The sequence below is a fragment of the Gossypium arboreum genome, unplaced genomic scaffold, assembly GCF_025698485.1.
Source record: "Gossypium arboreum isolate Shixiya-1 unplaced genomic scaffold, ASM2569848v2 Contig00246, whole genome shotgun sequence".
Lineage (NCBI taxonomy): Eukaryota > Viridiplantae > Streptophyta > Magnoliopsida > Malvales > Malvaceae > Gossypium > Gossypium arboreum.
The window spans coordinates 17,834-43,184 of record NW_026440362.1 but is presented as its reverse complement, the minus strand read 5'-3'; the positions used below and the strand labels follow the sequence as shown (position 1 = coordinate 43,184).

The 25,351-nt window shown below is 34.1% G+C and overlaps 2 protein-coding genes and 1 long non-coding RNA gene across 3 annotated transcripts; 1 reads left to right on the top strand and 2 right to left on the bottom strand.

Annotated features, from left to right (window-relative positions):
• Positions 1-675: 675 nt before the first annotated feature.
• Positions 676-3,255, bottom strand: LOC128288655 (disease resistance protein RGA2-like). The gene is made up of 3 exons (XM_053024916.1): positions 3,223-3,255; positions 1,447-1,689; positions 676-1,344 (listed from the first exon to the last, which is right to left on the bottom strand). The coding sequence occupies exons 1-3, from the start codon at positions 3,253-3,255 to the stop codon at positions 676-678; spliced, it is 945 nt and encodes a 314-aa protein (XP_052880876.1).
• Positions 3,256-4,960: 1,705 nt separating this feature from the next.
• LOC128288656 (uncharacterized) lies at positions 4,961-6,088 on the top strand. The gene is made up of 2 exons (XR_008278780.1): positions 4,961-5,023; positions 5,834-6,088. It is a non-coding gene; the product is annotated as an uncharacterized LOC128288656 (long non-coding RNA).
• A 16,366-nt stretch (positions 6,089-22,454) lies between these two features.
• Positions 22,455-24,391, bottom strand: LOC108462453 (putative disease resistance protein RGA3). Its single transcript, XM_053024915.1, has 2 exons — positions 23,766-24,391; positions 22,455-23,653 (listed from the first exon to the last, which is right to left on the bottom strand). The coding sequence occupies exons 1-2, from the start codon at positions 24,389-24,391 to the stop codon at positions 22,594-22,596; spliced, it is 1,686 nt and encodes a 561-aa protein (XP_052880875.1). The 3' UTR covers positions 22,455-22,593.
• Between the last annotated feature and the right edge of the window lie 960 nt (positions 24,392-25,351).

Below are 25,351 nucleotides of genomic sequence, written 5' to 3'. Positions count from 1 at the left end.
TTCACGACAAGTGTCCGAAGTGACTTCAGATACTGCGTTCCTTCAGGTAAACATTCTAATTCCGAACAATAATGCAATTTCAAGTATTGAAGAGAAGTCCAATATCCTGCTCGTATTTCTTCCAAATGGTTAGCGACAACGGTTATTACTAGATGTCTAAACTAAATCAACCTTAGCACGCTATCAGGCAACTGCTCCAGACACTACCTGCCAAATTTAACGATTGCAAGCTGCGAAGCTTATAGAAAGACCTCGGAAGTTCACGTATACCCGAACATCTGTGCAAGTCAAGGTCTCTTAAGTGCTTCAAGGTACAAATGGAATTTGGTAAAGTGGTCAATGGTGAATAGCTTAATTCTAATGCTCGTAGATACTTGAAATTAGAGGCATACGATTTATAAGTCATTCATGAGTAGTCTCTGATTCCGTTGAAACATCTTTGATGATTATTGTTTGAATTTTTTTCATTTCCTCCAAAACACGTGGAACTTTAACCAACTTCTAATCACATAATAATAAATGTCGAACATTTTCATCAACCATTTTTGTTTTACACTCTTTTTGAGACACATCTAATACGAGATCATGTACCTGATCATGCATTTTGAAGGTAAAATACAAGCAAAAATCCATCTTCTTTTGGATGAGGCACCTTGACGTTAATTCATTTAAATATTATTTGCGAACATCTTCCCACTCTTGATTTTGCTTCGGATGCTCAAGGAGTCCATTTGCCATCCAAAGATGGATGATTTTGTCACTCAAATAGATCTCATCCTTTTTGTACAAGGACAAAAAAGCAAGACATCGTTGCAAATGAGATGGCAAATGATTGTAACTCAACTTCAACCCTGATAAAATATCGTTTTCATCTTGCTCAAGTCTCCACATTTCACTCTCTCTTATAAAGATCCAATCAGATTCATTAGTTTTCTGAAACAGTATGCTTCCCAATGTTCTTACAACCAAAGAAACCCCTTTGCATTTTTTCACAATCTCCTCCCCGATTCTAATGAGATTTGGATAATGTCTCTCATCATCATTAAAAGCCCATTTTATAAACAATGTCAAACAGTCTTCAAGAGGGAGACCTTTCAATTCATAAGGGCAAATCGAACTCATTATTGAGGCAACCTTCAAACTCCGAGTAGTCAAGATAGTTTTCCTTTGAGACAAGCCATCTATTGATCTCAACAAATTTCTTAACTCAACCCATTTTGCTTGATTTTCATTCCACACGTTATCCGAGACGAGCAAGAACTTCTTATCATTAAAAAGGCTTCTCAAACGAGCTTGCAAGGCTTCAAGTGTTAGAGCATCACATTTTACTTCTTCATTTACAGACTAAATAATCAGCTTGAGCAATCTAGAAAGATCAAATTCCTCAGAAACATAGATCCATATCTTTAAAGGAAAAAGGCTAGTAACTCGATCATCATTGTATACCAATTGCGCAAGCGTGGTTTTTCCTAAACCCCCAAGTCCAACAATGGGAATGACAGGGGCATTTCGATCCTCACTTGGTTTCATCAACATACTAATTATGTTTTCTTTATCCTCATTTCTACCAATAACATCAGAAGAATCCACAAAAGAGATAGTCTCTCTGCGAAAAACATGTCGGTTGTCGCTATACTGTCTTAAAAGCCGCACCTTTGAGCTGTTGGTATTGAGATGATTGATGGCGTCCTGTTTGCAGAGAACTTCACACTTGAAATCGTCAATAACGTCCTCAGCATCGTAAAAGATGTCTCTGAGCTTCCACGTCTGAGGCGAGTGATGCGTCGTTGAGAGCACCAAAATATCCTATTCCGTAAAATAATGAAAAGAAATAGTAAAAGGGAAGTAGGGTTGAATCCTCGGGACCGGATTATACGAATGCTTGTCTCGAAATCTGGCGAATCGTGCCCAAGCAAACTGCGTTCTGGAAAAAAATAAAAAAGAATTTAAGAATTGATTTTGGAAGCGAAAATAAAATAAAAACAGAATTTAAAGTTTACTAAAATTATGATTACGAAAATAATAAAAATAATAAAGAGAGTTTTAAGAGAAAAAAAATTCTTATGGAAAAGTTCCAGCCTCCGGTTGTCTCATTCCGCCTTGGGCTCAATCCTTGGCTTTTGGATGATCCTTCTTGACTCAAGTAAGCCAGTTATAGTGGAGCAGGACACCTACGACCACCAGCTCCAAAGATTAGATTTACGATTTTTAGGGAACCTGACTTTAGCCAGTAATCTATGCTAGATCAACGCTTCTCAATGGCAAATCCACGCTATTTTGTCTCTTTGGCTCGCCAACCTCGACTGATAAGTTAACGAACCGACTATGCGTCCTTCCAAAACATACAAAGTGGCCGCCTTTGCATATCTGAAAAGCTTACTTCTTAAGGGCCATGGACTGGAAGCGTCGACCAGTAGCTGAGAAACAATGAATACTTGGCGAGAAGGCTAAGTCGATTCTAGGCCTCAAGAACCCTTTTGGGGAAATATTGACAACTTTTGGCTAGAAGGGTTTTTAGTGGCTCATGATAATGGAGGAAAGCAAATAAATAAAAATATGGAAAAAGAAATTTTATTGAAAAGAAATATGAAAGAACAAAAGACTTTTGGGGAAAGTGTTTACGAAAAAGATGCCCCAAATAGAGTCACTTCACCCCCTATTTATAGTGCTAGGGAGATAGTCTAATTGAACTTAAATTCTAAAAAGATAAATACATTTAATTAAAGATAAACAAAGATAATTAAAATAAAATCCTAAATTTGAATAATCCTAATAATTATCTTAATATTAATTATCCTAATAGAATAAAATAAAATAGAGTCTTCCAAAATAAAATCTCTTCTATTTGCTTTTAAGTCCTTGTGCCTTCCATGTTCGCACTTTTGGCACCATATTTGTCCCACGTTGCATATTAGCCCATTTAATCTCGAATTGACGCTTTTTCCTTGAATTTACTTTTCGCCTCCAATTTAGTCCTTAAAAGATAAAAAGACATAAATAGCTCAAATTAGTAGGCTCAAGCTCAAAATAAGCACATGATTAATATATAAAAACACGTCATTTTAGAGTATTATCACGCACTTTTCATTTTGGTGTTCTTGCGCTTCGGCATCCAAACACAACTTTAATCTTGATCATGGTGTCCTCCACTTTTTCAGATCGGTTTTGACATTAACGCCAAGCGAACTTCATCTACATGAGACCGACAATTTTCTCGACAACCTTTTCGCAATATCGAAGAAGCGTTTCCGCCATAAATGTAGGGAAAAGCAAGGCAATCAATGAAGCACCTACAAATAATTTTCTTTTCTTGCTTTGAGCAAGATATCTTGGTGGGTAGATCGTATTTGATAGTTGACTTTCCTTGGTTGGGACTTAAATCAGTAAAATTCGAGAGTTTCGAAGATCTAAAATATTTGTGCCGTTGGATATGGGTGTAACGACCCAAAATCCGTGGGCACCGAAAAGTGTGTTATCGGGCCTCCGTCTTAGTGAAATAAGTTCGAAAATAATTATTAAAAAATATTTATGAGTCTAGTAATGTGTTTAATTAGGTTTTAATTAAGTAAATTTAGCTTAATTTAGAGTAATTAGTAAAAGGATTAAATTGAATAAAGGATGAAAGTTAAATTGTAGATTAAAAGAAAATGAAGAGGACCAAAATGGAAAATAGACCATTTAGTATAGTTGAGGGACAAACAAAGAAAAAAATCTAAAGATTTCTTTAGATTATTATTGAATTATAAATTATAAATTATTATTAACTATTATTATTAAATAATATTATATATATACATATATGTATATAAAACAAATGAAGAAAAAGAATAAAAAGAAACAAAGAAGAATAAGAAACAGAGAGCATTCGAAAACAGGGAAGAAAAGGAAAGAAAAGAAAAAGGAAAATTGAGATTTTGAAGCTTCAAACTTATTTGGTAAGCTAAATTTAGTCCTTTTCTCTTAATTTTGATGTTTTAAAAGCTTTAGAAAAAGTTTTGATGAAATTAAGTTGATATTTTGAAAGTTATTAGATTTCTAAATATTGTTCATGTTGAATAAAAAGATGAATTAGGGGTTAAATTGATAGAATTCAAGTTAGAAATGAAATAAGGGTTGAATTGCAAAGTAAACTATAAGTTTTGTGTTTTAGGGACTAAATTGAGGAAAATTCGGAATTAAGAAAATATGTTGAAAATTTAATAGTTAAATTTGAGTTTAAATGAAATTTGAATAGGAATAAGGTGTGAATTGGTGTTATAAATTTGGTTATTAACATTTTACATCAAAACAGTTTTGGGAAGTAGCAATGGTCTGACTTTGAAAATTCACTAAAAATTGTATAAATTGAACTAGAGGATGAAAAAAATATGTAATTAAAACTTATTGAGTCTAGTTTCTTATAGTATAAATAGTGTAAGCAATGAATTGATGAATCAAGAGATATTTGAAATTTTGTAAGACTGGTTCGGGGTGATTTCGAGATGCCCTGTTTTAAATTTGGAAAATCATTAAAAATTGTAAAAAAATTATTATGGAGTGTAATTTATATATGTGAACTCCTTAATGAATCTAGTTTCAAAATAAATAAACAAGAACCTTGTTCGAGTTCTGTACAATGAGATAATTTATTTTTAGTAGAGAGAGGTCAGAACTGTCAAATGAAATAACAGGGGAGTATTTAACGAATAAATTGTACTAAATGACTAGACCAAAAATTCTGGAAATTTTATGGTTAGAAGATATATGAGTCTAATTTTAAAGAAAATTTACGGATATTAATTTGGAGTTTTGTAGCTCAAGATATAAATAATTTAGTAATAATGACTCAAGTAGACAGCTTAATGGTGAAATTATATATATACATTAAAAATGGTTAAATTTGCATGTTTAGGCCCATGAATTAAATTGAATCATGTTGTATTGATGATTATAAATTATTATTTTCAGTAGCCAACAAAGAACCGAAGCATCAGCATCGAAAGGAAAGGAGAAAGTCATCGAGGACTAAAACGGGAGAATTACGGTGTGTATTACTATAATTTGAATTTTAATTATTATTGATTGCTGAATTTTTTATTGTTATGTATGGTAAGTAAGACTTGAGGTAAGTATGTGAAATTGATATGAATATTGAGTGAAAATGAAAGTGATGCAAATTGAATCAAATTGAATTGAATAAGTGAATTATGGAATATGTAATTATTTGAAAAGTGTATTGATTGAAAAATGATTGGTGATTTGAATTGTGAATTGAAAGTGATATAGGATTGAGAAAGTGAATTGAATACCCTATTAACTAGTCGGGCTGAGTCGGATATAGTTGGCATGCCATAGGATTGGAAGTGTTCAGGGATACTTCGACCTCGAGTCGATGAGACACTGGTGTCACTATATTTCTTCGGATAGATTCGATGAGGTCTTGGGTACCAACTTTACTTGCTAGGCCGATGAGACACTGGTGTCAATTATTACTTCAAACTATCCGATGAGGCACTGGGTGCCATATTGGTGTGTTTGGTTGGATCCGTGTATCCGCCAAAGTCCGAGTTACGTTAATAGGGTGAAAAATTGAAATGTGAATTTGAGGCATTGAAATGAGAAGAATTACGAATTGAAATTGGAATTGTGATAATAAGAGAAAAGTATGAAATGTATATTCATAAGTGATATAAATTTAAGTTTGAGAAAATACATTGATTTATGAATTAGTACATATGACATTAATTGTTAGGTATTTTAATATTTATGTTTTTACTTGTTGTTGATATGACTCGATTTATAGCAATACCACGAGTATATCCATACCTCAGTGTACGGTTGTTTCCGTGCGCAGGTTAGTAGAAGTCAAGTGTCTCGGCTCAGCATCCAAAACAATCCCGACTCCAACACAAATTTGGTGATGTATATTTTTCTTTTGGATAAAAGTGGCATGTACATAGGTGTTGTTTAGTCACTTGAATATGTATATTACTTTGGGTAGTGAAGGATGATTTATAAAATTTAGATGGTTAAATGAAATAGTAAGGAAAGTACATGATATTTTGATACATGAACATTAAGTTGTTAAATGAATGAAGTTTTTAATCAATTTTGAATGATGCTATGATAGTTATTAAGTTAAAATTTTGTTAATGATATAAATAATAGTTATATGAATGTGAAATATTGGTGTTGGTTGTTTTGGTTTGAATTTGCAGGAGGTTTAGGTAAAAATAAGCAGAAATGCTGCCGAAATTTTTATAAAAAAATTTGGAATACTCGAACAAGTCCCGTTCTACTTTTAATACGTGTTTGAACTTCGAGAGTTCAAGATAGGGACTTAATTATTATATTATACCATAAAAGTTATATTAATTGTAAATTATTCAAGTTGTCGATATGTCCGGTAATGCCTCATAACCTCGTTCGTAGCGGTTTGGGGTTAAGAGGTGTTACAATTTTGTATCGAGCTATCGGTTTAGTGATTCTCGGGATAAATTGGGCTCGAAGTGAGTTTAGAAGTACATGCCACTGCCGAGTCGAAATTGAGTCGGATTTTTGGATGCTAATGTATTTATTTGATTTTGTTTTATAGATAAAATGTCGATGAAAGAATGGATAATGTTGAACAGAAATGTATCTTGGAAGTCGAGAATTAGAAGAAGCTGAATCTGCTACACCTAGTGTGAATCAGTTAAATAATCAATCTCCTAACGTAGGAGAGAAATAAATACCTCACAAGTGTTAAGAGATATAGCTGATGCATTACAGCATATAGTGAGAGCTATACCTGCTACTATGTAATACCCGAACCCGAGACCGTCAGCGAGTCGAACACGAGGTGTTAACGACTTCAAACCACTTATTGAGAAGTTCCAGACAAGCTGCCAAACTGTATACTAGTCGCTTCAAAATTGTAACTTGAGTTTTACAACTCGAAAATCAGATTTGTAATTTTTTCTGAAACTAGACTCATTTTTCCATCTACAGATTTTTTTAGAATTTTTGTCAAGCCAATTAGTACAGTTTATTAGTTAAACTCTCCCATGTTACAGGGCCGACTACACTGACCTTCATGCATTACAACTCGAATAACTCCCTGTGCAGGGCTTTAATACTGGTGCCGTTTGTTTCTATAGAAACTAGACTCAAAGAGGAATTTATACATATGTGGTATGACTCCTAGTTATTTCTGGTTAATTTATAATGAATTTTCAAAGTCGGAACAGGGAATCCAGAAACCGTTCTGGCCCTGTTTCACTAAAACCCAACTATCTCCTAACATACAACTCATATAACCGTTTCGTTTCCTCCATATGAAAATAGATTCATCAAGGTTCATTTACATATTTTATTCACTATTTAATTCCATTCCTACTATTTTAGTGATTTTCACATCCACGTCACTGTTGCTGCCAGCATCATTTTCTAGGGTAGACTTTCTCTAACACATAGTTTCTATGATTCAACCACCCTTTTTCATATATGGTCCAAAATATAAGCATGATGACCCATTCTAATGGCTGGTCATTGCCAAACACTTCCATGCCTCTTAATGAGCATATACATACCAAATGATTATAATGTTATGCTCAAAACATTTATAAGCCATTTTCGCATGGCTATTCAAAATTTTACATACCAAGTTCAAACAAAGCATAATAGCCTATACATGCCGAAATGTTTTCTTAAACCATCTAAGAAGAAGATACCAAAAAGTAGCTAGACGGTGTGATGACTTCGATGACAGTCCGAGCACGCAAAATGGATCAAGAACCTAAATAAACAACAAATAAGCACACCAAATGAGTACATAACTCAGTAAGTCGTAAGCACTACTCTACCATCCAACAATAACAATCATAAGTGAATAAACAATAATACAAAATCGATGTTTCCAACCATAACAATCTATACTACAATTTCTTAAATTTTTGGTGCGATCTCATGCCAAGTCCTTCAACCAAATCAACCGCCAAGTCAGCCCAATCGATTTGGATCCGTTTCCACAAGTTGGAACAACAATGCACTAGATAATTTTATGCATACACCTACAATCCCAATTTCGATATCTAGTTAGTAGCTCAATCACTTACCTCGTTCATGCACAATTTATTTCCACAACCGAATGTGGCACACATAGTGCTTATTATGTTCGCACACATAGTGCCATAGCGAATCGCACACATAGTGCCATAGTAAATCGCACACATAGTGCCATAGTAAATCGCACACATAGTGCCATAGTAAATCGCACACATAGTGCCATAGTAAATCGCACACATAGTGCCATATAATTCCACACGCACACTTAGTGCCAAGCAAACTTTCTACACATTTCACTATTTCTTTTACATTCAACAATTGTCATCACTCCATACACATACAATTTCATTCATACATATATAGCATTCCATTAAACACAATTGCATAGATTTTCCAATCATTTGAGCAATATCAAACATATGTGCTTAACGACTTACCTTGTTTGGGGTAGAACGGTTCCAAATCGGCTACTCGTTTGCTTTCTCCTTTCCTTTGTCCAATTTAGTTCCCTTTGCTCTTGAGCTGAATCAAACAATTTACCTCTCCATCAAACACAAACATACGGCATTCACATGCATTATTTTGGTTATTGCGAATACTTAGCACAACTAAGCTGAAAATTTACTCAATCTCATCTTAATTTATTGCTACTTATTTATCAAAATTTCCAATACAAAGTGTTTAACACCTATGCCCATTCATACCCCATATGGCCGAATGCTTCATTCCTTACCCAATTAACCATCCAACAATTTTCAACCTCATTACCACCCTTTTTATGTCTAATTGTTTAAATGCCCTCAAGCTCATTCACAAGTACTATTATACATCTCATTAAGCATTAATCATTTTGCAACATAAATTCTATAGCATGGCCGAATACTCATTCACACACACACACATAACAAAAAGAACTCAATGGCACAAAATTTCCTTTTTGTTAAACATTCAAACTCACTCATCTCTATGCTTTCATCACAACAACATCAAAACACTCACCAAGGAAGACAACATTCATGGCCGAAATTTAACTCACCTAACAACCTAGTTTCGATTCGAGATTCAAGGAAAATTTTGAACCAATCCTCCAAATCATGCATGCATTTTCAAGAGTGGCATAAAACATACCTTCTTGTATCAAAACACCTTAGTCTAGTAAGCTCCCATGGCTGATTTTTCTCAAGCTTTTTCCCCCTTTCTTCTTAGTATATTCGGCCAAGCAAGAAAAAGATGAGAGGATGGACACTTTTTTTTTTCTCTTTTGTTTTCATCATATCCTTTTTTTTTTTCAATTTCATTTCTTTATTCTTTCAAGCATAATCCGTTAACTAAACATGTTTGAAACATGTTTTCCCTTGCCCATCACTCTTGACATGGCCGGCCACTAGCCTTAGGAATGGGCTATTTGTCATGCAAGTCCATTTATTTTACTTCATCCTTTTATTAATCTCTTAAAATTTAGCCACATATTTTTAAATCCTTTCACATGAGTCCTTTTTCTTTCAATTCACAATCAAATTAACTAAATCAAAGAATTCAAAATTCACATGCATTTTTTACATATTCTAGACAATAAATATTACGTTCGAATATGTCGTGGCGGTCCCGAAACCACTTCCGACTATGGTCAAATTTTGGGATGTCACATACTACATCTATACCTCTTGTCGAGAGCCCGATTAAAGAGGTACGAAAATATGGTGCCACGGAATTTCAGGGATTAAAAGGAGCTGATCCATCCGTTGCTGAAAATTGGATAGAAACAACAAAAAGAGTTTTGCAACAATTAGACTGCACCCGAGAGTCGATATGTGCAATATCAACATTACAAGGAGAAGCGTATCTCGGTGGGAATCTGTGGTTAGACATTTGCCGGATGATCAGGTAACTTGGGACTTGTTTCAAAAAGAATTTCAGAAGAAGTATATTGGGGAACTGTACATCGAAGAGAAAAAGCAAGAGTTTTTAGTGTTGAAACAGGAGAATATGTCAGTATTGGATTATGAGCAAGAGTTCTCTAGATTGAGCAGGTACGCTTTAGAATATGTTCCAACCGAGGTGATAGTTGTAAAGCGATTTCTACGGGGACTACGAGATGAAATCAAGATTCAATTGGTAAGTCTCAGAATTACTGAACTTGTTGATCTGGTCGAGCGAGCAAAAATGATAGAACAAGTACTGGGCCTGGATAAAAAATCAGAAATTGGTAAATCAGCTGGGAAACGTATGGGAACTACTAGTTCTAATCCATTACCGAAGAGATTCAAAGATCAAGAAGTGACTGGAAATCTAGTTTTAGTTCAGACAGAGGTGGTAGAAGTAGAGGTAAACAGATGACAGTAACTACTAGCAGTGTGAGAGGTCCATCTCGAGGTGTAGAAATTCCAGACTGTGAGCACTGCGGAAAGAAACACAGAGGAGAATGTTGGAAAGTAACTAGAGGTTGCTTCAGATGTGGTTCTACAGACCATTTTATCAGAGACTGTTCGAATACCGATAGTGCTGCACCTGTATCGTCACAAAGATCAGTATCTACTGCTAGAGGCAGAGGGTCAGGTAGAGGTAATTCGGTTTCCAGAGGAGGTGCTGGTAGAAGGAGCAGTGATATTGCTACTCAGCAGTCTGAAGCCAGAGTACCAGCTAGAGCTTATGTGGTCAGAAAACGAGAAGAAGGCGATGCACATGATGTTGTTACAGGTATATTTCTATTGTATTCTGAGCCTATTTATGCTTTAATTGATTCGGGTTCGTCACACTCTTATATAAATTCAAAACTAGTCGAATCGGGGAAATTAGAATATGAAATGTCTAAAGTTTCTATAGAAGTGTCTAGCCCATTGGGACAAACGGTGTTAGTAGATAGAGTATGTCGGAGGTGCCGTTAATAATACATGATAAAATGTTTCTTGTGGACTTGTTGATCATGCCTTTTGGTGATTTTGATATCATTTTGGGTATGGATGGCTATATGAACATGGGGTAGTTTTGGATTGCTATAAAAAGAGGTTCAGATTCGATGAAAATGGGGATAGAATTGAAGTGAATGGCATCTGTACGTGGTTCGACACGCATTATTTCAATGATGAAGGCTAATAAATTACTACAGAGGGTTGTCCAAGCATACTTGGCATATGTTATTAATTCGATTTAGTTGGGAGTCGGTCGTCAAATTAGGATCATGACGTGAGTTTCGAATGTATTCCCGGAAGAATTACCAGGCTTACCACCGCGAGAGAGGTTGAATTTGCTATTGAGGTGTATCTAGGTACAACACCAATTTCTATACCTCCGTATCGAATGTCGCCATCGAGTTGAAAGAGTTGAAGGTGCATTACAAGATTTACTAAATCGTGGATTTATTAGACCAAGCATTTCACCCAGGGAGCTCTAGTGTTGTTTGTTAAAAAGAAAGATGGTTCTATGCGGTTATGCATTGATTATCGACAGTTGAATAAAGTGACGATCAAGAACCGTATCCGTTGCCTCGTATAGATTATTTGTTTGATCGACAAGGAGCTTCAGATTTTCAAAATTGATTTGAGATCCGGTATTATCATGAAGGTAAAGGAAAGTGATGTGTCTAAAAGCGCTTTCCGTACTCGTTATGCCATTATGAATTTTGGTAATGCCATTTGGATTGACCAATGCCCTTCGCTTTCATGGATCGATGAACCGCATTTTCCAGCCGATCTTAGATCAGTTTGTAGTGGTTTTCATTGATGATATATTGGTATATTCGAAGACGAGAGAACATAATCAGCATCTTGAATAGTTCTACAAATTTTACGAGGAAAACAAACTATATGGAAAGCTCAAAATGCGAGTTCGGTTATCGAAGTGGTATTTCGGGACATGTAGTATCTGCAGATGGAATCCGAGTTGATCCTAAAAGATCGAAGCAATTATTCGATGGAAGACGCCAAAGAATGTATCGAGGTACGAGTTTTCTTGGTTTAGCTGGGTATTACGGAGGTTTGTAAATGGATTCTCGAAGATAGCACTACCAATGACTAAACTATTGCGAAGAATGTTCCTTTTTTGGGATGATCGATGTCGAAAAGTTTTGAAACATTGAAGCGAATGTTAACCGAGGCACCAGTTTTGACATTGCCAGAATCGGGTAAAGATTTTGTAGTGTATAGTGATGCTTCTTTGAGTGGTTTGGGTTGTGTATTGATGCAGGATGGGAAGGTAATAGCCTATGCATCTCGTCAATTGAAACCACATGAAAGGAATTATCCCACTCATGATCTTGAGTTAGCAGCTGTGATTTTTGCATTGAAGATTTGGAGACATTATCTTTATGGTGAAAAATGCTACATCTATACTGATCATAAGAGTTTGAAGTATCTTCTTTCTCAGAAGGAATTAAATTTGAGACAAAGGCGTTGGATCGAGCTTCTGAAAGATTATGATTGTGTTATAGACTATCATCCAGAAAAAGCTAATGTTGTAGCTGATGCATTAAGCAGAAAAGCTGTAATTGAATTAAAAGCAATGTTTGCACGGCTTAGTATCAGTGAGGATGGGAGTCTTTTGGCCGAATTGAGAGTAAAACCGGTAATATTTGATCAGATTAGATCAGCTCAGTTGGAAGATGACAAATTATTGAAGAAAAGAGATGGTACGAATGGCACAAGAAAATTTTAGTATTGATGATTGTGGATGCTTGAGGTTTCAAATCGGTTTGTATTCCAAATACTTCGAGCTTAAAGAGTTGATTCTACGGAAGCTCATGATAGTTCATTTGCTATGCACCCCGGAGGCACGAAAATGTATCGAGATTTAAGAGAATTATCTTGGTGGCGGGATGAAAAGAGACATAGTAGAATTTGTAAGTAAATGTTTGACTTGCCAATGAGTAAAGGCGAACATCGGGTTCCTCTTGGATTGCTTGACCTATTAATATTCTGAATGGAAATGGGATCGCATTACAATGGATTTTATTACGGGATTACCGTTGTCGAAGCAAAAAGAATGCTATTTGGGTGATAGTTGATAGACTTACCAAGTCAAGACATTTTATAGCGATCAAGACCGATTGGTCGTTGCGAAACTTACTGACGTGTATGTTCGAGAAATTGTTAGACTCCATGGCATTCCGATATCAATAATTTCAGATCGAGATCCGGTTCACATCGAGATTTTGGAGACGATTACATGAGTCGTTGGGTACTAAACTTAGTTTCAATGACTTTTCATCCCCAAACCGATGGACGGTCCGAACGGTAATTCGGTACTAGAAGATATGCTTGAGCTTGTATTATCGATTTTGAAGCGGTTGGGAGCGATATTTGCCACTAATGAGTTTGTCTATAATAATAGTTTCCAATCTAGTATTCAGATGGCTCCGTATGAAGCGTTATATGGTCGAAGATGTAGATCACCAGTATGTTGGACGGAGTTGAATGAAAGAAAAATAATTGGGCCGGAATTGATTCGTGAAACAGAAGAAACAGTCGAGAAGATTCAACAGAGATTAAAAGCAGCTTTTGACAGACAAAAATCTTATGCTGATCTGAAACGTCGGGACATTGAATATTCAGTTGGAGATAAAGTGTTTCTCAAAGTTTCTCCTTGGAAAAAAGTATTAAGATTTGGCCGAAAAGGAAAGTTAAGTCCTCGGTTTATCGGACCATATGAAGTTATAGAGAGAGTTGGACCAGTTGCTTACCGATTAGCTTTACCTCCGGAATTACAACAAATTCATGATGTTTTTCATGTTTCCATGTTACGAAGGTATCGATCGGATCCATCTCATATTATCTCTACTGAAAACATTGATATTAGACCGATCTCATATGAAGAGGAACCAGTTCAAATACTAGCTCGAGAAGTGAAAGAATTAAGAAACAAACGAGTCCCTCTGGTAAAAGTACTGTGGAGAAGCCATAGTGTAGAAGAAGCAACGTGGGAGCCAGAGGAAACTATGAGATCGCAGTATCCTCACTTATTTTCAGGTAAAATTTCGAGGACGAAATTTTTTAAGGGGAGGAAATGTAACAACCCAAAATCCGTGGGCACCAGAAAAGTGTGTTATCGGGCCTCCGTCTTAGTGAAATAAGTTCGAAAATAATTATTAAAAAAATATTTATGAGTCTAGTAGTGTGTTTAATTAGGTTTTAATTAAGTAAATTTAGCTTAATTTAGAGTAATTAGTAAAAAGGATTAAATTGAATAAAGGATGAAAGTTAAATTGTAGATTAAAAGAAAATGAAGAGGACCAAAATGGAAAATAGACCATTTAGTATAGTTGAGGCGGCAAACAAAGAAAAAAATCTAAAGATTTCTCTAGATTATTATTGAATTATAAATTATAAATTATTATTAACTATTATTATTAAATAATATTATATATATATATATATGTATATAAAACAAATGAAGAAAAGAATAAAAAGAAACAAAGAAGAATAAGAAACAGAGAGCATTCAAAAACAGGGAAGAAAAGGGAAAGAAAAGAAAAAGGGAAAATTGAGATTTTGAAGCTTCAAACTTATTTGGTAAGCTAAATTTAGTCCTTTTCTCTTAATTTTGATGTTTTAAAAGCTTTAGAACAAAGTTTTGATGAAATTAAGTTGATATTTTGAAAGTTATTAGATTTCTAAATATTGTTCATGTTGAATAAAAAGATGAATTAGGGTTAAATTGATAGGAATTCAAGTTAGAAATGAAATAAGGATTGAATTGCAAAGTAAACTATAAGTTTTGTGTTTTAGGGACTAAATTGAGGAAAATTCGGAATTAAGAAAATATGTTGAAAATTTAATAGTTAAATTTGAGTTTAAATGAAATTTGAATAGGAATAAGGTGTGAATTGGTGTTATAAATTTGGTTATTAACATTTTACATCAAAACAGTTTTGGGAAGTAGCAATGGTCTGACTTTGAAAATTCACTAAAATTGTATAAATTGAACTAGAGGATGAAAAAATATGTAATTAAAACTTATTGAGTCTAGTTTCTTATAGTATAAATAGTGTAAGCAATGAATTGATGAATCAAGAGATATTTGAAATTTTGTAAGACTGGTTCGGGGTGATTTCGAGATGCCCTGTTTTAAATTTGGAAAATCATTAAAATTGTAAAAAATTATTATGGAGTGTAATTTATATATGTGAACTCCTTAATGAATCTAGTTTCAAAATAAATAAACAAGAACCTTGTTCGAGTTCTGTACAATGAGATAATTTATTTTTAGTAGAGAGAGGTCAGAACTGTCAAATGAAATAACAGGGGAGTATTTAACGAATAAACTGTACTAAATGACTAGACCAAAAATTCTGGAAATTTTATGGTTAGAAGATATATGAGTCTAATTTTAAAGAAAATTTACGGATATTAATTTGGAGTTTCGTAGCTCAAGATATAAATAATTTAGTAATAATGACTCAAGTAGACAGCTTAATGGTGAAATTATATATATACATTAAAAATGGTTAAATTTGCATGTTTAGGCCCATGAATTAAATTGAATCATGTTGTATTGATGATTATAAATTATTATTTTCGTAGCCAACAAAGAACCTGAAGCATCAGCATCGAAAGGAAAGGAGAAAGTCATCGAGGACTAAAACGGAGAATTACGTGTGTATTACTATAATTTGAATTTTAATTATTATTGATTGCTGAATTTTTATTGTTATGTAGGGTAAGTAAGACTTGAGGTAAGTATGTGAAATTGATATGAATATTGAGTGAAAATGAAAGTGATGCAAATTGAATCAAATTGAATTGAATAAGTGAATTATGGAATATGTAATTATTTGAAAAGTGTATTGATTGAAAAATGATTGGTGATTTGAATTGTGAATTGAAAGTGATATAGGATTGAGAAAGTGAATTGAATACCCTATTAACTAGTCGAGTGAGTCGGATATAGTTGGCATGCCATAGGATTGGAAGTGTTCAGGATACTTGACCTCGAGTCGATGAGACACGGGTGTCACTATATTTCTTGGATAGATTCGATGAGGTACTGGGTACCAACTTTACTTGCTAGGCCGATGAGACACTGGGTGTCAATTATTACTTGAACTATCCGATGAGGCACTGGGTGCCATATTGGTGTGTTTGGTTGGATCCGTGTATCCGCCAAAGTCCGAAAGTTACGTTAATAGGGTGAAAAATTGAAATGTGAATTTGAGGCATTGAAATGAGAAGAATTACAATTGAAATTGGAATTGTGATAATAAGAGAAAAGTATGAAATGTATATTTATAAGTGATATAAATTTAAGTTTGAGAAAATACATTGATTTATGAATTAGTACATATGACATTAATTGTTAGGTATTTTAATATTTATGTTTTCTTGTTGTTGATATGACTCGATTTATAGTAATACCACTTGAGTATATCCATACTCAGCGACGTTGTTTTCGCTTGCAGTTAGTAGAAGTCAACTGTCTCGCTCAAGATCCAAAACAATCCGACTCCAACACAAATTTGGTAATGTATATTTTTCTTTTGGATAAAAGTGGCATGTACATAGGTGTTGTTTAGTCACTTGAATATGTATATTACTTTGGGTAGTGAAGGATGATTTATAAAATTTAGATGGTTAAATGAAATAGTAAGGAAAGTACATGATATTTTGATACATGAACATTAAGTTGTTAAATGAATGAAGTTTTAATCAATTTTGAATGATGCTATGATAGTTATTAAGTTAAAATTTTGTTAATGATATAAATAATAGTTATATGAATGTGAAATATTGGTGTTGGTTGTTTTGGTTTGAATTTGCAGGAGGTTTAGGTAAAATAAGGAAATGTCGAAATTTTTATAAAAAAAAATTTGGAATACTCGAACAAGTCCCGTTCTACTTTTAATACGTGTTTGAACTTCGAGAGTTCAAGATAGGGACTTAATTATTATATTATACCATAAAAGTTATATTAATTGTAAATTATTCGCAAGTTGTCCGATATATCCGGTAATGCCTCATAACCTCGTTTGATAACGGTTTGGGGTTAAGAGGTGTTACAATTGTTGGTATCGAGCTATCGGTTTAGCCGATTCTCGGGCTAAATTGGGCTCGAAGTGAGTTTAGAAGTACATGCCACTGCCGAGTCGAAATTGAGTCGGGATTTTTGGATGCTAATGTATTTATTTGATTTTGTTTTATAGATAAAATGTCAGATGAAAGAATGGATAATGTTGAACAGGAAATGTAAACTGGAAGTCGAGAATTAGAAGAAACTGAATCTGCTACACCTAGTGTGAATCCGTTAAATAATCAATCTCCTAACGTAGGGAGAGAAATAAATACCTCACAAGTGTTAAGAGATATAGCTGATGCATTACAGCATATAGTGAGAGCTATACCTGCTACTACATCTATACCTACTGTCAGACAGGCCCCGATTAAAGAGGTACGAAAATATGGTGCCACGGAATTTCAGGGATTAAAAGGAGCTGATCCATCCGTTGCTGAAAATTGGATAGAAACAACAAAAAGAGTTTTGCAACAATTAGACTGCACCCGAGAGAGTCTGATATGTGCAATATCACTGTTACAAGGAGAAGCGTATCTCTGGTGGGAATCTGTGGTTAGACATTTGCCGGATGATCAGGTAACTTGGGACTTGTTTCAAAAAGAATTTCAGAAGAAGTATATTGGGGAACTGTACATCGAAGAGAAAAAGCAAGAGTTTTTAGTGTTGAAACAGGGGAATATGTCAGTATTGGATTATGAGCGAGAGTTCTCTAGATTGAGCAGGTATGCTTTAGAATATGTTCCAACCGAGGCTGATAGTTGTAAACGATTTCTACGGGGACTACGAGATGAAATCAAGATTCAATTGGTAAGTCTCAGAATTACTGAACTTGTTGATCTGGTCGAGCGAGCAAAAATGATAGAACAAGTACTGGGCCTGGATAAAAAATCAGAAATTGGTAAATCAGCTGGGAAACGTATGGGAACTACTAGTTCTAATCCATTACCGAAGAGATTCAAAGAATCAAGAAGTGACTGGAAATCTAGTTTTAGTTCAGACAGAGGTGGTAGAAGCTGAGGTAAACAGATGACAGTAACTACTAGCAGTGTGAGAGGTCCATCTCGAGGTGTAGAAATTCCAGACTGTGAGCACTGCGGAAAGAAACACAGAGGAGAATGTTGGAAAGTAACTAGAGGTTGCTTGAGATGTGGTTCTACAGACCATTTTATCGAGACTGTCCAGAATACCGATAGCTTGCACTGTACGTCACAAAGATCGGATCTACTGCTAGAGGCGAGGGTCGTAGAGGTAATTGGCTTCCGGAGGAGGCTTTGGTAGAAGGAGCGTGATATTGCTACTCAGCGATCGAAGCGAGTACCAGCTAGAGCTTATGTGGTCGAAACGAGAAGAAGGCGATGCACATGATGTTGTTACAGGTATATTTCTATTGTATTCTGAGCCTATTTATGCTTTAATTGATCCGGGTTCGTCACACTCTTATATAAATTCAAAACTAGTCGAATCGGGGAAATTAGAATATGAAATGTCTAAAGTTTCTATAGAAGTGTCTAGCCCTTTGGGACAAACGGTGTTAGTAGATGGAGTATGTCGGAGGTGCCCGTTAATAATACATGATAAAATGTTTCTTGTGGACTTGTTGATCATGCCTTTTGGTGATTTTGATATCATTTTGGGTATGGACGCCTATATGAACATGGGGTAGTTTTGGATTGCTATAAAAGAGGTTCGATGATTCGAGAAAATGGGGATAGAATTGAAGTGAATGGCATCTGCAGTGGTTCGACACGCATTATTTCAGCGATGAAGGCTAATAAATTACTACAAGGGTTGTCCAAGATACTTGGCATATGTTATTAATTCGATTCGGTTGGGAGTCGGTCGTCAAATTAGGATCAGACGTGAGTTTCGGATGTATTCCGGAAGAATTACGGCTTACCACCGAGAGAGGTTGAATTTGCTATTGAGGTGTATCCGGTACAACACCAATTTCTATACCTCCGTATCGAATGTCGCCATGAGTTGAAAGAGTTGAAGGTGCAGTTACAAGATTTACTAAATCGTGGATTTATTAGACCAAGCATTTCACCGGGAGCTCCGGTGTTGTTTGTTAAAAAGAAAGATGGTTCTATCGGTTATGCATTGATTATCGACATTGAATAAAAAAAATTTGGAATACTCGAACAAGTCCCGTTCTACTTTTAATACGTGTTTGAACTTCGATAGTTCAAGATAGGGACTTAATTATTATATTATACTATAAAAGTTATATTAATTGTAAATTATTCAAGTTGTCGATATGTCCGGTAATGCCTCATAACCTCGTTCCGTAACGGTTTGGGGTTAAGAGGTGTTACATGGGTGGGTTTTAAAATTTTGATCTCGAACCGTCGAAAAAAATTGTAGCGGTAAAAGTCGGTCAAGACAAAAAATTTAAGGGCAAGCTACATATTTAGTCACTTATTTATTCAACTTTAACATTCTAAATTGAGGATATAAACCACCCGTTTGCATCTCAACAGCTACAATTGCTTGGTGAAATGCTTGATTTTTATGTTCTTGAACATGAACCGTACGATTAAGCCAACAAAGTTGTGATTGGAGATGCTATAAATCTAGGTACTTACCCATATTGACATTGCAATGGCAAGAAAGTTTCATAACACAATTATTCTATTACTACTTTGATTGATTACATTAAGTTTCTCCAAATTAATATACTTTAAAACGTAATTCCAAGCCAAAAACATGAGATTGGGCTTCCTTTTAGCTTCATCATGGACTAAGTGGTTGCAATTTTTCTCCATATATGATGTTTGGTTCATCACAATTGAAGAAGATTTACTTTCTTAAATTTTATATTGATTATTTGATTTTGGATTAATTTCAAATTTTTGTTTAATACTAATGTAAAGGGAGAAAAATATAATAAAAACCTTATGTTATAGCTTGATTTGTAGTGGCATGGCGAAGAAGGTTAATTCATGCTCTAATTAGTTACATTACTTAGGATTTGGATGTAGCGTCGGATACTAATTCTTTCAAGTTTTCTCGTATTTAGTAGGATTTCTTGAATATCATATTTCATCATTTTCTCCAAATATAATAAAATGTCAAGTCAACGTTGTAAATGAGATCGGCAAATGACGTAATTCAACTTTAACACTACTATTAGTCTTATACTATGCATAAGTTATAGGTTTAGTTTCTTTTCTTCAATTCGATCATATTTAGTTTTTGTACTTTTGAATTTTAAAATTTTAATCATAACTCAAACGATAGTTGTTAAATCCATAATATTAAAATAACGACACTTTTTGCAGTATTATATAAAAATAACAAACTGACATGATATTATAAATATGATAATATATTTGTCGCATAAAATTTTAGAAATAATAAATTTTAATTTAATAAATTTAACTACTTAAATCGAGACTGAAATTTTAAAAAAATTAAGAGTTACTAAATTAAAATTTATATTAGTCTTAATTTAATAATATAATGTAGTTTTTCATTTTATTTAAGTTAAGATTAATGTAGTTTCTCATTCGGATTTACTTTGGATATTGGTCTAATATAGATATGTCAATTTTCTGTTTTTGAAAGTTACTTAAAACAGCATGGTTCTACAGTTATATATAGGATACTTGAAGAAAATGAAAATTTCAGCTTTTGCAGGCATTTGCATATTTGGCAACAATCACTATCGAAATGGTTTATTTGTCTTCTCTCCACACTATCACAAGAGAGTTCTTTATCAATTATCAATTATTGGACCGTCATTTTGCAATTCAAGAGCATTAGGCAAACCAAATGATAACAACGATTATAAAGATATGTCACTTTATTTGAGCCACATTGGAGAAAAGTATCGAGGTCTATACAATGTATAATATCCCTTAAATTATGAAAGTACCTTAATCTAAAAACATGGTTAGCCCTTTTTAAACAAAATTTGGGGTAAGCATTTGCAGATTTAATGTTATTTTCATTCTTAAAACTAATTATACATTTTTTCAAACGAGAGAGATATGTGTATGTTAGTTTAAAATTATACATTTTTTCAAATATTTTATTTTCTTTCATGTCATTTCTCAACTCTACTAAGCAATGGTTAGAATGATAATTACTCTTTCTGTCAAATTTTCTTTCCTACCAGAAAAATTATATTTTTCAATTTTTTACTATTTCAATTTTTTCCAGTCTACCAAGCAAAGGATTGAGTAAAAAAAAAACAATATTGATGTCAAAATTTTAAAAGAAGTTATTAATTTGAAATTATGTTTTAAAATTTTAAAAGAAATTATTAATATGTAAGAATAACATTTTTTAATTTTTATTATTTTGTAATTTGCATTTTTAAATTTTGTAAATATATTTTAATTCTTTAGAATTACGTTTTTTTATAATCATGATAAAATCAATAAAGTATGTAATTCTTAAAAATTAAATATGTTATCATATTAATTTTACAAGTACGGCATCATTTCTCCATCACAAAATAAACAATTAATAAAATTAAACTAAAAATACAAACACAATTAGTTGATACTAAACCATAAAGAGAAAGGAATGATGAGAACAGATAAACATGCATAAAGCTAAAAGTTGATACATATCCAACAAACATCCCATGAAGCCATTTCATATATCCAAAGCAAAACCTCACTTATTAGAATTACAACTGAAATCCAAATGCAAATAAAGTAAAAGTCTTCCCTGCCCTGCCTCAACCTCTGCTTCCTTCTTCCATCTCCATCTTCACATTTCATACATGCAATGTTTCCAAACACAATGAAATCAAATCTGATAGAGGAATTACAATTTTACCACATTCCTCAATCTTAATCCTTAATAACAACCTTTTGGATGTGAGCAATTTTGTGCCAATCTTCACCCCCATTTTCTCTGTATCTTTTGCTCAACTCCGGACATCTATCAATTGTCAAGTCTCTAAGGTTGGTGAGGCGGTCTATTCCCTCCGGTAGAGCTGACAAATTTTCGCAATTAACAATTTCAAGTTCATGAAGAGAAGTGAGATTCAGTAGCCACGCTGGCAGACGGGACAAATTTGGACACCAACTAATTTGTAATTGCTGCAAAGTGGAAGAAGATCCTTGAAGAAGCAATCGTGGCAAATCTGTTAAGGCATCTGATTCATCCATTACGAAAGTTTTAAGGCTCAACTGAAGGTCCTTGTCTTCTTCCTCTTCTGCATCCATTTTCAAATTGATTTGAGCGCAACCAACTATTACAAGGTATTCTAACTTGGTTAGGAATTTCAGGCTTCGTGGCAATGAGACAAGACTATCACAGCAATGCAGGACAAGTGTCCGAAGTGACTTCAGATACTGCATTCCTTCAGGTAAACATTCTAATTCGGAAAACTCACACAATACCAAGGATAGAAGAGAAGTCCAACATCGTGCTTGTATTTCTTTCAAATGTGTAGCTTTAATGGTTATTACTAGATATCTAAGCTCAATCAACCTTTGCACGCTGTCAGGCAACTGCTTCAAACCAGTATCTCTCAAATTTAACGATTGCAAGCTGCGAAGCTTATTGAAAGACCTCGGGAGTTCACGTATACTGGTACATCCGCCCAAGTCAAGGTCTCTTTAAGGTACCAATGGAATTCGGTAAAGCCGTCAATGGCGACTTCCTAAATTCTAATGCTCGTAGATACTTGAAATTGGATACACAAAGATTTATAAGAGATTTATCAACAATCTTTGATCTCTTTGAAGCATATTGGATGATTACTGTTCGAACATTTTTCATTTCCTCCAAAACACGTGGAACTTCAACCAACTTCTCATCACATAATAATAAATGTCGAACATTTTCATCAACCCTTTTTGTTTCGGAATTCACTATTTTACACTCTTTTTGAGACACATCTAATGCAAGATCATGTACCAGATCATGCATTTTGAAGGTAAACTTCAAGCGAAATTCGTTCTCCTTTTGGATGAGGCACCTTGACAGTAATTCATTCAAATATCGTTTACCAACATCCTCCCACTCTTGATTTTGCTTCGGATGCTCAAGGAGTCCATTTGCCATCCAAAGACGAATGACATCGTCACTCGAATAGATCTTATCCTTTTTATACAAGGATAAAAAAGCAAAACATCGTTGCAAATGAGATGGCAAATAATTGTAACTCAACTTCAACACTGGTAAAATATCGTTTTCATGTTGCTCAAGTCTCCATATTTCACTGTCTCTTATATAGATCCAATCAGATTCATCCGTTTTCTGAAACAGTAGGCTTCCCAATGTTCTTACTGCCAAGGGAACCCCTTTGCATTTTTTCACAATCTCCTCCCCGATTCTAATGAGATTTGGATAATGTTTCTCAGCACCATCATTAAAAGCCCATTTTGTAAATAAGGTCAAACAGTCTTCAAGAGGGAGACCTTCCAATATATAAGGGCGAATCGGACTCATTATCAAGACAACATTAGAATGCCGAGTGGTTACAATAATTTTGCTTCGAGAAAATCCATCCGTCGATCTCAACAAATTTCTTAACTCAACCCATTTTGCTTGATTTTCATTCCACACATCATCCAGGACGAGCAAGAACTTCTTATCATTCAAAAGGCTTCTCAAACGAGCTTGCAAGGCGTCAAGTGTTGAATCCACATCTTTCTCCTTTATTTACAGACTGAATAATCAGCTTGAGCAATCTAGAAAGATCAAATTCCTCAGAAACACAGATCCATATCTTCAAAGGAAAAAGCCTAGTAATTCGGTCGTCATTGTATACTAACTGAGCGAGCGTGGTTTTTCCTAAACCCCCAATTCCAACAATGGGAATGACAGGGATATTTCCATCCTCACTTGGTTTCATCAACATACTAATAATGTTCTCTTTATCCTCATCTCTACCAATAACATCAGAAGAATCCACAAAAGAGGAAGTCTCTCTGCGCAAAACATGTCGATCGTCGCTAGTCGGTCCTAGATCAAAGCTGTTCCACTCAGTAGCAAGTTCGTCTAGTCTCCGATTGATGTCTTTGATTTTATGACCCATTCTTAAAGAGAATGAAAGAGGCAAACAAGTACAACAGGAAGCTAAAAATCGCACCTTTGAGCTGTTGGTATTGGGATGATTGATGGCGTCCTGTTTGCGGAGAGCTTCACACTTGAAATCGTCAATAACGTCCTCAGCATCGTAAAAGATGTCTCTGAGCTTGCACATACAGAGGCGCAGCTTTTTATTTTGGTGCTGTTGCCGCTCGGCATCCAAGAGCACAGCTTTAATGCTGATCATGGTGTCCTTCAGCTTTTTCAGATCGGCTTTGACATTAAACGCCAAGCGAACTTCGTCTACAGTGAGACCGACAATTTTCTCGACAACCTTTTCTGCAATATCGAACAGAAACGTTTCCGCCATAATTGAATTTCTAGAGCAAAGCTTGAATGATTGAGGGGAAGGAAGGCAAATGAATGATTGAGGTACTCAATAATGATTTTATTTTTTTCTATTCATATCGAAGTAGCCATTCATTAAATTTTGTGGATGCGGTTCAGCCAATTATCTGCTTTTGATTGTTGACTAGGCTTCATAGTTGACTTTGGTGGAACTTAATTACGCTGTGTTGACAAATTAAATAAAAAAAACAAGCTAAACTATCAAAATAAATATTTTTATTTAATTTAGATTACATTTTAATTATTTATATTTAAAAGATATTTTTAGTTATTTTTGTTATTGTTTTATGAAGAAAATGGTCACTCTACGTTGACATTTAAAACCTATTTTAATTGTCATATTGGACTATCGTTTGGGCAATAAAAATCTTAACCGTAGAGTGATGATTTCGTAAAAAATATTAACGTAAGTGACTAAAATGTAACATTTTAAACAATAGTGGCTAAAATATAACTTGAGGCAAATAAAATAATTATTTTAATAGTTTACCCATTAAAAGGTATATAGATTAAAAATATTATTTAAATTAAATTCATAAATTATATATTTTAATATAATTTAAATATTTTCATAGTTAAGCCTTTGTTTTGGATTAGGAAGGATTTTTTAGGTTAAATGGGAAATGCTTGAAAAATAAAATTTAAGTCTCTTCTTGAAAGTTAAAAGATAAATGATGAGTTTCTTTGAAGTTATAGGAATAAAGTAAATAAATATAAGTCTTCTTTTACCAAAATAAATAGAAGTTAGGTAAATAAATGGTTTGGCTTTAACGGGTAAAAGAAGTATTTTATTTAGGTTCATATATATGACTAAATTTACGATCAAGTCCTCTCCTTTGATTGATAAGTTAACTATAATAATCGAGGATGCCTTAAACTATTAACCTTTCTATGTGTAAATTTATTGCAAGAACGTCTAACA

What these genes read in the sequence shown, in the direction of transcription:
- LOC128288655 (XM_053024916.1), bottom strand. Translation starts at nt 3,255, where the DNA reads ATGGCGGAAACGCTTCTTCGATATTGCGAAAAG. An exon ending in TTCTTCGATATTGCGAAAAG is followed by an intron (nt 1,690 to 3,222) that starts GTTGTCGAGAAA and finishes CTCTGCAAACAG; the next exon opens with GACGCCATCAATCATCTCAA. An exon ending in AAACCACGCTTGCGCAATTG is followed by an intron (nt 1,345 to 1,446) that starts GTATACAATGAT and finishes CTGATTATTTAG; the next exon opens with TCTGTAAATGAAGAAGTAAA.
- LOC108462453 (XM_053024915.1), bottom strand. Translation starts at nt 24,391, where the DNA reads ATGGCGGAAACGTTTCTGTTCGATATTGCAGAAAAGGTTGTCGAGAAA. An exon ending in GGAAAAACCACGCTCGCTCA is followed by an intron (nt 23,654 to 23,765) that starts GTTAGTATACAA and finishes ATTCAGTCTGTA; the next exon opens with AATAAAGGAGAAAGATGTGG.